This window comes from Rattus norvegicus, chromosome 16, assembly GCF_036323735.1.
Source record: "Rattus norvegicus strain BN/NHsdMcwi chromosome 16, GRCr8, whole genome shotgun sequence".
NCBI lineage: Eukaryota > Metazoa > Chordata > Mammalia > Rodentia > Muridae > Rattus > Rattus norvegicus.
In genome coordinates, this window is record NC_086034.1 from 8,227,633 (window position 1) to 8,240,316 (window position 12,684).

General features: G+C 48.9%; 1 protein-coding gene across 6 annotated transcripts in view; it reads right to left on the reverse strand.

Annotated features, from left to right (window-relative positions):
• Positions 1-514: 514 nt before the first annotated feature.
• The window catches only part of Wdfy4 (WDFY family member 4), a 228,631-nt gene continuing 216,461 nt past the window's right edge, over positions 515-12,684 (reverse strand). For all 6 annotated transcript variants that reach the window (XM_039095074.1, XM_039095077.1, XM_039095075.1 and 3 more), the window contains 6 exons: positions 12,035-12,193; positions 8,831-9,010; positions 7,729-7,911; positions 5,550-5,634; positions 1,922-2,033; positions 515-914 (listed from right to left, as the gene is read on the reverse strand). In XM_039095074.1, coding sequence (XP_038951002.1) covers positions 848-914; positions 1,922-2,033; positions 5,550-5,634; positions 7,729-7,911; positions 8,831-9,010; positions 12,035-12,193 — 786 coding nt within the window. In that variant the 3' untranslated portion in view covers positions 515-847. The remainder of the gene's footprint in view (positions 915-1,921; positions 2,034-5,549; positions 5,635-7,728; positions 7,912-8,830; positions 9,011-12,034; positions 12,194-12,684) is intronic.

Below are 12,684 nucleotides of genomic sequence, written 5' to 3' on the forward strand. Positions count from 1 at the left end.
CTACTTCCTCTCCTTCCTTAATATTAATCTTTAGGTCTATTTACTGCTCCATAAAGGTGGGGTGACTCAGAGCCATCAGACACCAAGTTCATCTGCCTACCACCCCTAAGCCTGGAGTAAAGGCAGCAACCAGTGCCTCTTCAGACTTGGAGAAACATGAGGTGTCAGATTCTCACTTGGGCCATATAGAAGGAAATTTCTGGAAAGGAACTGGAGCTGAGGCGTTTACATAATCCCTATTTTTTTCAATGTGAGGGACAAAACGGAAAGTGGAAGGAGCTGACCAAGGCAGGGCCTGGCTGGGAACCACTACTGCTGTTCTTGTGAAGTTGGGGTAGGGATGCCCAGGCCTGGTGTGTTGCCCTACCTGACGCTCCTGTGTCTGTGTCAGGTGGCAGTCACAGGCATGGCCTGTGGGTGAGCAGCAGTGTGTTTAGCAACACCTCTCACTCCTGTAGCCTTGCTGATTTGTTAGAATCCAGATGAAACCGGGCAAGGGGACACTCAAGCATCCTGCCATTTGGAAAATGGTGTTTTAATAAAATAAAGACAACGGGGTGGTTTCCATGACCCAAAACCCACCCTCTTGTTTTGGAAACTTCCTGTTCAGCTTGTCACCAGCAGGACAGTCCCCAGCATCAATGTCTATCAGGATCCTTTTTACAGAAGTCTTGTAGACTGCAGACGTGTTTGGGGTACCCGGTGCAAATCATCAGTCCTTGAGAACTGTGGGGAGGTGAGCCTCCCCCCAAAGCTTGCTCTGCGTAGACAGCCAGCCTGTGCATCACCTTGGTGCCTGTAGTTTGCTGCTGCCGACCCCAGGGTACCTCCGGCACTTGTTTTTCTCCTACCCATCAGCAGACCAGCAGAAGATTCTTCCCTTCTCGTCACCCACCAAGAGCTTGGCCTGGTTCCTTGGGGAGAAAAGGAAAAGGTAAGCGTGCTGGAGGCCTTCGCACCAGATCCACACATTGAAGCCAGCACCCAGGAATCACAGCGTAAGAGACTGTATCCAAGACACAGTGGAACAGCTCATTCCGGTCTCCTCTGAAGCTACGGGAGGGAGTGGGAGACATGAACTCTGTGTGGGCCTGAGCGTGTGGAGGGGCTTTGAGTGGTGACTGCTGCAGGTTCCAAAGCACTGGGAGAAAGCTGAGGTGCTGGCTGAGGTCCCCCTTTCTCTCCGGCTGTTGATCTAGAAGCCCCAGCCCCAGCCCCAGCCCCAGCCCCAGCCCCAGCCCCAGCCCCAGCCCCAGCCCCAGCCCCAGCCCCAGCCCCAGCCCCAGCCCCAGCCCCAGCCCCAGCAGAGCAATCAGCATGAGTTCCATGAAGAGCAAAGGTCCACTCTCCTCCTGCTGCCCCATCCCCATACCACCCCGGGCAGACCAGCCTGGCACTGTGCACTTGTTACACCAGGGACTCCAGAAGGCTACCGTAGGCCAAGAAGAGAGGAAATAAGAGTATAGAGTCAGCTGCTCTTGTGACTACAACCCCTTAGGAGGGTGAATGGGATCACCGTGACAACTAAAATAATAACCCAGTGTCATCTTTGAGACTACTCTGCATTGTCCAAGTGACTTCATAAAGCATTCCCCCCACCCCCCTTGTACCACGGTCATCCTCAGCAAGCTATCATCACCAGTGGGATTCAGGACCAAAGGACCTCTTTAAAACAAAACTACGAATTAGACTTCCCTATCATTTGCATTTCTTCGTGAACCTATGTGTATTCATGAGCTAGAGATCAAGAGCCCATGGGGATTAGCAACGAGGTGGCCATGCCTGGGTCCCTGTAGTGATAAGATCTCCCTGGATCTGATCATGAGAACCTGGCTGGAAATGTTGGGACTCAGCTAGGTTGGTTGTGGCGCCCTCTGCTGGAGTTCTGGAGAAAGTGCTTAGGCTTGTGGGCTCTCCTTACCTAGTGACGGCCAGAGCTGTCACGGCAGGGCTTGCCTTGCTGGGCTTGCCACTCAAAGCGACGCTGACATCCAGCTCTCGGCTCAGGGCAAGATTCTTGGCCCACTTGTGACCTGTGGAAAGTGTGAGAGAGAAAAGTTAGAGCACCAGTGGCTTCATGCACAAAGCCCGTGCGCCCGTACACAGGACCACACAGATACAGACATTTATATTTGTGGTCAGCAACTTGTTAAATTGAGGGGGAAAATATATTTAATCTTGGCCTGTGCTGTTGCAAAAAAGGGCCGTCCCAATTTAATTTGCAGGCCGTGATAGTTACATGTGCTGACGTGCCGCGGTATCCATTGTGTACCAAATTGGATTTGTGTATTATTGCTTTCTAAATTGCATGCCTAGTTCAGCAAAATTGTTCATCAGTGTTTACTGGCTTTATGCTTAATAAGATGCCCCACAATACCTTGCTGCCAGGGTGTAATGCAGCCTGTAATTGCCTAGTAAAAATAAATTACATAAAGTCTGCATTATCAACTTAGCTAAATCCTCTCACGCCCAACCAATAATTAAATGCTGGGAGAATTTTCTCAGAAAAAATATAACTCGATGATTGTTACCTCACTCATTCTAATGACTACATTTAGAGACAGACAGTCATTCCTTCCATGGTTGAGAGGGAGAGACAGCAAGTGGGCATGGCCCGGTGAGAGCACTTCATCTTCTCGAGGCCTGACAGTTGCTGTATTCCCTCAGTAGTGTTGAAGTGGGTGCAGAATACCCAGGGCAACAGGAAACACATGAGGATATGCGACAAGAACACTGCTCAGGGACGGAGACCCTCACTTGGAAATCCTAGCACTAGTCCTCACACGACTCCTTTCCTACATCCGAGTCTAGGGGCTGTTTTCTGGAGCACATCGTGCTCCAGTGGCTAGTTCTTACCACTGATGATGAATAAATGAGTTCCAAGCAGAAATCAGATTACAGCTGCCCACAATGCATATCCTCAATACGTTTACAGATCTCCTTTCTCGCCCCTGAAGACATTTGAGGGTGTGCAATAACATACACACCAGCAGGACACACATGCAAATGTTCACGTGTCATGCCTAATTCTGATCCCTTCCCAACAAAACGTTTTTGAACATTAGGACGAGGGCAGCCTGCTTCCTCCTTAGAGCCCTCCAGTGGGTTACATTCACAAATCTGCTCTCAGATTTGTTGACTTTAACAGAGACTCTATTCAATATTTTTTTAACTATGCGCGTACCACGCTGTCATTTAATCCTATCGGTTACCCCAATCCTGAAAGCCCCATTCTGCGGGGCAGCAGCAACCTCAGGTCAGGACAGACAGCAGGGGAAAGATGAGGGTCCTGGGACTTCCTGTCAGCCAGGAAGCCTTGTAACTTCCCTAATGTCAATATCGCTATGTTCAAAGAGAAGAATGTTTTTGGAGTCTGGCGTATGAGTTCTGTGGAGTGGATTCTTATCTGTCTATTATTTCTCGTTGCCCTCTACAAGGCGGGACACGGGAAATGTTCTTAGCTAGCAGGAAAGAAACAGGACCACACCAGCTGTGGGATAGAATTAGGTCTACAGCCTGGTCCCCTTCCTGTTTCCCAGATCACCTCACTACTACTGTTTGTGCCTAACGGAAGCTGGAGGTCCACTGTCTTCATTGCAATCCATTGTCAGGGCTGAGGATCTGAGTCAGGGGATAAGCTCATACTTTTGGATATGAAGGGGGCAGTTGAACGAAAGACTGAGCTGGCATTCTGTGTCATACATGTATGTATTCTCGCTTCATAAATAGCCAGGGGTAAAGGATTTCTGAGCTGGCTCCTCCCATGGAGCAGAAACAGGATTGGGGGCACACGTGGCTGCTGCTCTCCAAAGAAATGTAGAGCTCTAGCGCACATAGCTATGTGCTTCCCTCTCGCACTGAGGTGGACTGACTCTGCATGGTCTCCAAGCACCCTGGGGGGACTAGGACACTGAGCTGAATGCTGTTCTTGGTTTTGGGATGTCTATGGTCTGACTCAAGCCAGATTATGACAAATTCCTCGAAGTACTAAAGGAAGGAATTTTGGGTATCAGTAGAATGTAGGACACAGGAGAGCCCCAGTGCATGTCTGTCTTGGGAGAACTCACAGGAGACATCTGCATGCAACAGAGGTAAACTGATTGAAAATGGCCACCATGCCCAAAGGATTCCCCTATCACCCAGATTGGAAAAAGTCCTCTCCTATGGGTGGTTACTGCTTCAGGGAGATAGAAGAAGTACTTGGCAGATTGGGGGACTCTCCAAGTGTGGTAACGTGCTCCCTTCCTTTGTGGGTCAACAAGAGAGACAGCTTAGTGCTGGGCTGTAATCTTCTGAAGTTGAGGGTGAGCAGGAAGGATGTTTGCAGTGAAGACAGGGATGGTGGCAGGGACGACTGAGTAGCTGGAGGTGCGGTGGTGTCATTTTGATGATGAGGGCTTTTTTGCCTGCCTTTGTAGCGGAGCAGCAGGTAAGGGCAACTGTGAGACCATATTTGAGGTCAGCATCGCTGGGGCTGCTTTAGTGGCAGAAGTGAACATAGTAACAAGCTTTGGATAACTTTGGCCAAGTTACTCTGTTTCCTTCTCTCTACCTTGGACGCCTTGCAACAATCTCCTATTCCAGTTGCAATCAGAGAGGGGAGGACACATAAGAAGGGTTTCTTCTTTTTGTGCATATCACCTGGGAATGTGTGTGACACATCCAGCCCAGGAACACTGGGCTTTTACAGTGGGTTGGGCAGAGTCCCAGGGTAGGAAAGTACTTTTATACTAAGCCCTTGGCTGAATGGAAACGAGGCATAATGAGAGCTAATGGGGCATCTGAGGCAGGACAGATCTGCCTCCTCCTCACTGGGAGAATGGTGCCTTCCTTCTGCTTACAGGCTGGCTGTCCAGATAATTAACCAGCTGTATTCGGGTCCTGGGTTGTGGCTTCCAGGACTATCTGAGAGCATCGAAGGAGAACTTGTGGGCATATGTACCCTCTAAGCCCTGGGGCCCCTGACACCCACCATATCCTAGTCCACTGGTGCTATAAGGACTGCAGAGTCCAGTATAGGACTCAACGGAGCTTCTCATGCTGCTTCCCAGGACACCCAATCCTTACAGGACACAAACTATTCTCTGACGTGATGCCCCCTGTCACGGTCTGGATCTGAAACGTCTCTCCCAGGCTGACATTCAGAATGCTCTGACTCCAGCCCATGGCACTGTTTTGAAGGCACTAAGGCATGGGAACTGTTTGGAAGAAACATGTCAGTGTCATGCCCAGCGCCGGTCCTGGTCTCCCTCCTCTACTGCATGGGAACACCTGCCACGTCATGTTTCCAATGTCACAAATGCCACCATGCTTCCCCTCTCCCCTAGTGGTAACGCTTGAAACCACGAGCCCAAGTAAACCTTTCTGCCCTGGAGTTGTTTCTGTCAGGCAGGCATAGTGTCACAGAAATCAAACGTAATACGTATAGTCCTTGGGCTGGCAATACTTCCCTAAGCTCTGATGTTCTACATGGAGCTGCAGCCCTGGTGCCAAAGCAAAGGAAGAGGGGTACAGGAGGACAACATGAGTCAAGATCTCCAAGCAGGTACCTCTGGGGCTTAGGGGCTCAGTGGAGGGCTCCTCCATCACTGCCTGCCTGGGAACGGACATCTTCATGTCCTCTGTCTTCCAAATCTGTCCAGAAAAGAGAACATGTACGTCATGACCTGGTAGAATTATACTTCCTTCAGAGTCAGGGTCGCCCATCTCTATTCCCTTGCACCTGGGGGGCCCTGGTGGATAGGGATAGGCCCTGAGCATTCATTTCTGATGGTATCATCGGGAAATGGGGTATTAGGGTTTCTTTCAGCTCCCCTGATGGTGCCTCAACCTGTAAGTTTACATGACTTCACTTTTAAATAGAGTTCTCCTGTCCCTTTCTGCAACCCTGAATCAATTCTTCGTGTGTGTGTGTGTGTGTGCGTGCGTGCACGCGTGCGCACACACATGCATGCGTGTGCGCGTGCACACATGTGTGGAGGCACATGTACCCATGAGTAAGCATGTGGGGGTCAGAGGTCAATTTCAGGTGTCTAATTTTCACTCTCCAGCCGACGTTTTGAAAGAGGAACTCTCACCAGAGCACTTGCCGTTTCGGCTAGACTGGCCAGTTAGCGAGCACGTGCTACCACCTCCTAATGTCTGGACTTCACACACTAATAAGTTTTATCTTTTTTAGACCCAGCTCTTATATGGGTGCTAGAGATCTGAATTCAGGTCTTCCTGCTTGGCAGCAAGTATTTAAGCCATTGAGCCTTTCCACAGTTCCTCCCCTTAATCTAACCCCAAACCCCACTGGCTGTGTTCCTTCCTGCTCTTATGCGGCCATCTCTGGGCCCACCCGCAGGGCGACTGCATATGGCTTCTCGCCTGCAGGCCTGGACTTTGCTTTGGAAGGAAAACCAACAACAACTCAAGTGTCTCTTTGAGCTCCCCAGCACCTCACTCGGTTCCAGGACTGTGAGGTTCCAGGAGCTCAATCACTACAGGGAACAAATAAAGGCTAAGAACATAGTTGCTCTTACACATGCCTGAGGCAGACTCGGGGAAGCCATGTACTCCTGGTGGCTCAGTCGTCCCAGCTGCTCTCTCTCACCTGGGTTCAGATCGTACTCGCCAATCCTATATCTATGTGGCCTTTCCATGACTTGGCCAGCTAGGGCCAGGGGTCATGCGCCCCTCACAGAGAAAGAACACGGTAGGAGATGTTCCTGGGGCATCTCTCCTCAGGCTTATCTCTCACCCTCCGTGCTAGCCCACTGAGCTCCACATATACCAACTGTTCCTCATTCTCAGATCTCGGCTAAAATACCGCCTCTCCTGAGGTATGTCTGCCAGAGGGAAATCTGTTCCTCACTTGAGCCTGACTGTATCACTCCCCTTCTCCTCCAGAGGAAGCATCTTCTCACTGGTCAGGGTGTCAAGTGAGTCACCTGATTATCCACTCTCTTCCACCATTCTTTCATCCTTCCTGCCCGGGTCTTGGAAAACCCATCCCACATCCTGGTCTTCCCACCTCACCCCCTGACTTCCATGCTTCCTTCTCTTTCCGGCTTCCCAGAGGTCCTTCTGAAAGCTCATGCTACTCTTGTTCTCACCCATGGCACATACCATGCACAGAGCATAGCATTTTATATTTGTTTTTCTTCCAAAACCTGGATGTCCCAATAAAAAGGGCCTGTAGTGGCCCTCCATGACACCCTTGGCATGATATTAAGTATGTGGGTTGATGGAGAGGTGGATGGTTAGACAGCTGAATGGAAGTCCTGGTAGGTCAATGAATGAATTACTAGATGGATAGAAAGATGGACAAAAGCTTGGATGAGTAATGGATGAGTGGGTCAATGGGTAGAAAGATAAACAGCCAGTGGGTGGGTAGACAGATGAGTGGATAAAGTGTTCGGTAGGTTGACTTCATGAGTTTTATATATCTTCCTGTTTTGTGCTGTAATCTACAGAGCTTAACCATGCATCAAGCATACCTTACACACTGTGTGTGTGTGTGTGTGTGTGTGCGCGCGCGCGCGCACATGCACATGTGCGTGCAATACCTTTCTCTCATTTTCTCTATGCTATAAAAACGTACCACCCTTCCCTTGATTTGCTGCAGGTATCTGGTATGGAATATTTTCAAATTCCAATGCAGTGTTTGACCCATGGAAGGAGTGAATAAAGGAGAGAAACACAGTCATCATGCTGGGTACTCATTCTGCCCCAAACTACACTTACCCGAACCATGCCGTCCTTACTGCCCGTGATGATAACGTGGCTTGCATCCCACGCTGGCCTCTCCACTATGCAGCAGCAGGTTATGGCTCCTTCTGGGCCCCAGGCTGTGGTAATACTAGCCAGGGGCTGTCCATTGACGTCCCACAGGGACAAGTGGGCTCCGGCACAGGAGACAATGGTTCCCTACAGCAAAGAGATCTGGCTTTACCTCATGCAAGATTCACCAGCAGCTTACACGGTGCATGCTCAGTCATCTCGTCTGTACACGAAAGCGCCTGACCTCACACCTTCTTACGGGCTTCTGATCTCATTAACACACTTAGGTGACATAGTTGGATGGTATTGAGATATGGTGGAAGAAACAGGAAACTGGGGGCATGCCTTTTAAAGGGTATATCTTGTCTCTGCCCTTTCTGAGATCTGTTTCTCGAATGCTGTGGCATAAACAACTTTGCCCCAGCATGCCCCTTCTCTGTGCTGTTTTGCCTTGACTCAGGCCCCAGACAGCAGAGCCAGATGAGCCTAGTCCGGAACGTCTGACATGGTTAGCCAAAATAAGTCTGTGCATTAGGACACTGGCACGGGCTTTGGACTCCTCCAAGATCCTGATCTCTAACAACTTCTTGGCTTCCAGAAAGGATACAGTCTGAAGACTGCCCCTGTCTCTCTAAACAAGGGGCCTATAACTGGCTGTCCAACACTGCCTCCATGAAGAAATTTGGACTTCCTTTAGTGGAGGACAGCATACAGAGGTGCCAATGACATAGGCAGCTCATAGAAACCGGCAATGTCCTTCGAGAAGAACCTTCAGGAAGAGGCTACTCTACTGTCTCCTAAAAGGTTCATTTATATCTTGAACCTTGAGCCTTGGTCTGACACGGGCAGATCTTCTTGACTAGCCTTGCTGTGCAAATAACACAGCAAACACCTCCTAGTGTGCTACTTTCTATTGGCAGAGGATGGTTGGCACACAAAGGACCATATCCACATCATCGTATGTCTGTCCCTGGGTTTTCTTTGGCAGCACTATCCAAAACGCTGTTATGCCAGCTCAGAGTCATGAGAAGTGAACCCAGAAATGGAGAAATAAACCAGGTCTCACCGAGACATCACTGATGGCAACGGCTGAGATGCCTTCCCGGTGGACAGGCAGGCAGGCCACACGAGAGAGGTGGTCTAGGTCCCACAGCATACAAGTGCAATCCTGGGATCCACTCACCAGGAGGCTGAAGGTGACAGAGGCTGTCAGACATGTGACAGCCTGGGTGTGTCCATACAAGGCCTAGGAACAGGAGGCACAGCCACGGGTTACAAGAGAGACTTACAGAAAGGCTACTAAGAGGTTGTCTCTGCTTCTGGGTTCTAGATGAGGAAACAGAGATTCAGAGCGAGCCAGTAACTTTGCAGACAGGTGATTATGTGTGGGTGGGGGTGGGGGCACATATGTGCTGGCCTCTTGGTCAAGTTGACTCCTAGGATCTGGGAAGAAGCAGTAGCCAGTCTGCTTGTCCAGCAAGGGACCCGAGTGTCCTTAAGCCTGTCTTCTCCTTCCAATCTTCTTGAATCTGAAGCAGCCCCTTAGACTGTTAGTTTGCAAAAGTCTCAAATGGCTAAGAACACCCAGGCTAACAAGCTCAGCAGATCCGGGGTCTTAGTGGACATGCCCCTGGTCTGCTAAAAGAGACGCTCCAGCAATGGCACTCTGGAATCTTCATTTCTCACACACCTCTGTCTAAGAAGTTTCAGGCATACTCAAGTTGGGAGTGTATTACACCGGGAGACTTGGAGACAAAGTAGTCCTTAAACCAGATTGGAAAGGAAGACGGTAAGCCGGGTCATTATAAAAAGTATTCAAACTGTTGTTGTTTTGTATTGAGAAAGGGCTGCTAACAACATAGCTTAGGCTAGTCTTGAACTCATGAACCTCCAGCCCAAACTGGGATTACAGCATTAGAATTATCCGCATGAGGCACTGGGTCTGACTAAAGATATGAATCAGAGTCAGGCTGAGGGTTTGGCAGCAAACACTTTTACCAACTGAGTTTTCTTGCTAGCATAAAATGTGGCTTTTTCCAGACCCGTGGATATGACATAAGTTTATGTCCTGTGGTGTCTTGGGGACTTGCTCTTGACCTTCAGCCTTGGACCATTTGATCTTAGCCTACAGTCTTGATTCACGGCTGGCTTTGAAGACAGCTCTTTCCAGGTATCTTAAGGAGCCAAGATCCTCCTGGGCCTAGTGCTCCTGGCTGTAGTAAAAGTTCCACCCCACGCATCCCAGAGAGAATATGGCAAGCATATCCTCTGTTTGGACATGCCTGCCACTCCGTAGAGTGGGCCGGAGGAATGCAGAGGTGGCGCCCTGAATGGGACTGGGCTGGCTCCACAGCAGACAGAGCTCCAGCCCTGGCAGAGACAAACTGCTCACTCATTTGGGTCAATGAAACTGAACATCATCTTTCAAAACTGTCATTTTGCCTGGTCACAGCTATTTAAAAAAAAATCTGCCACAAGTTCCCACTTGTCCTCAATGGATCCTAATGAGACACCAACAAGATGGTGACAAATCTCTGGACGTGACCCGTTGAAGATTTGAGTTGTCTCAAAACCATGAAAAAAGAGGGAAGAAGAGATTGACAAGAATCCTCTGACCTTCAGAATGACCTGAGCCCGATGATGAAGTTCTGAGCATGAAGGACATAACACCACCAAAGGGCACAGGCAAAGGGACCCTGACACAGTTCCCTGAGGTGAGTAGTCTGGGGCTTCAGAGAGAATGGCTCTGAGTCTGAATGGCAACACAGGCTGCATTATGGGGTCAAGTCAGCCGGCTTTGTGCAGAGAGGACCAGTGTGCATGGCAGGGTGTGGCATTGCCTACATAGGCATGGTTTGCTGTCATTCATTGGCCCAGAAACTGCCGTGTCAGGAGACATCCAGTGCCCTACCATCTTGAAAGGGAAGGAAATCCAAGGCAGAGCCCAGCAGTTCTAAATGTGCACCCAGTGGGCTCTTTCTTCTTCCTTTACTTTCTTCCCCCCTTTCTTTTTCCAGTTTCTTTTCTTCTTTTTTTTTCTTTGCAGAGTGCATGTAATTAAAACAACTGTGTTATATCATATTATATCTAGCAAAATATAAATACCACACAGGAAAATCAAGCCTCTCAAAATAATTTTCCATGATGGACTGTTGTGGCAAGGTGGGTAGTCTCAATTAATTGTTGACAGCATTGGAGAGCTGTGGAATCATTTTGGGAAACTTTGTATCATTGCTCAGTAACCCTCCTCAAAAATCCATCATAAGGAAACAATTAGTCAGAAGCAAACAGCACATATATACATGACAGTTCTTCCGTGGCAATGTTGAAAATGGTTAAAAGTCGCAAATAACCTAATTGTCTAGTTTTAGAAGAAATGGTTTATTAAACCGTGGTACACTGACATAACAATTGAAATGTAATTTTATGGAAATGGAATCATCTGGAACAATTGAAATGCAAATTATAGAGGCTGTAGAAAAATGAAAACAATTTGATAAGCAAGCTGAAAATGGAACAAAAATATTTGTCTAAGACCCGGAAAGGTATAAATATGCATATGGGGGTCTGTAGTGTGCAGAGATGAACCATTTTTATAGAGAAAAGAAAATTTTAAAGTGAATTTAAAACTGCCTTTAATGTTTCACGTCTTAAACGCATTCTGAACTGTTTTGAACCTATTTCATAATGACCTCAAGGAATATAGGTCAAGGACAGATTTCCCCCAACCCCCTCTGACGAGCTGTCCATTTCACTTCCTGTCTGAAAGAGTTCCGTCTCCTGGATCTATGAACTTGAAAGAACCACTTGGCTTCCTCCTTTCTTTTCTTTTTTCTTTTTTCTTTTTTCGTTTTTTTGTTTTTTGTTTTTGTTTATTTGTTTGTTTGTTTGTTTTGAAACCCAACAGCTTCTCTGTCTAACACTGTGTGCCCAGGAACTATGTTTACCCAGGACTATAGCAGTGATAATAGTTCTCCTCAGGGCCATTAGAAGGTAACATGAGGTGAGGCTTGTGAAAGTGTCTTACATCAGTCAGCATGGGCAAAGGCCCCACAGCACCACTTGGCCAAGGAGACTGACTTTTCTGGCACAAGGCTACATGGAAGCGACTATGTCGTGTACTATGGTCAGGCATCCGTGGAGGTGCCTGCCTGCTCATCAGATCTCCTCAGGGACTGATCGTTCCCAAGTGACAGAGCTGTCTACTGCCCTCCGCCCCTGCTTCGGTACCACGGTTGCCACAGATACCACACCTGTGAGAGGCGCATACCTGTCGGAGTTTCAGGCCTTTTGGGCGACCTTTGACCAGGCTGAGCTCCCACACGCACACCACTGCACTGGCCCCGGACGTGATGATCATTGTAGGGGATGGGCATACAGCACACAGACAGGGACCCCAGGCAGCCAGGTTCTCAAACGTCATCAAGATCTGTGAGAGGTGAGTACTGAATGCTGACACAGCAGATACTGAGCAGTCACGTCAGAGAAATAGGGAACACATAGGTGAACACATCCATAGGCTTAGGTGACTGAATTTCGGCCATCCCAGATTTGCTCCCATGAAAGAGCTCTTACGAGCAGGCAGACACTTGCTGCATAGCTATGCAGAGGCTGTAAAAACCCACAGAATGTAATGTGTGGGGTGGGGATGCAGCTCAGCCTGAGGCAATGGTGGAACAGGAATGGGGAACTTGGGGTGGGGCTAGTTGCAATGACTGCCTCTAGCAGCTGGTGGGGCAAGGTTATAAGAAGAAGGGCTAGAAGCATGAGATGTTGAGGCTTCATTGAATGGCATAGAGGAATAGGGTGGGGTAGAAGGGAGTTTGGGTAGTGAGGGGTCTGTGGGAAAGGCAGAGACAACTGGAAGCCTGAAAGTACAGTGGGACCATTACGCAGAGAGAAGGAGGGGGAGAGAGGGGG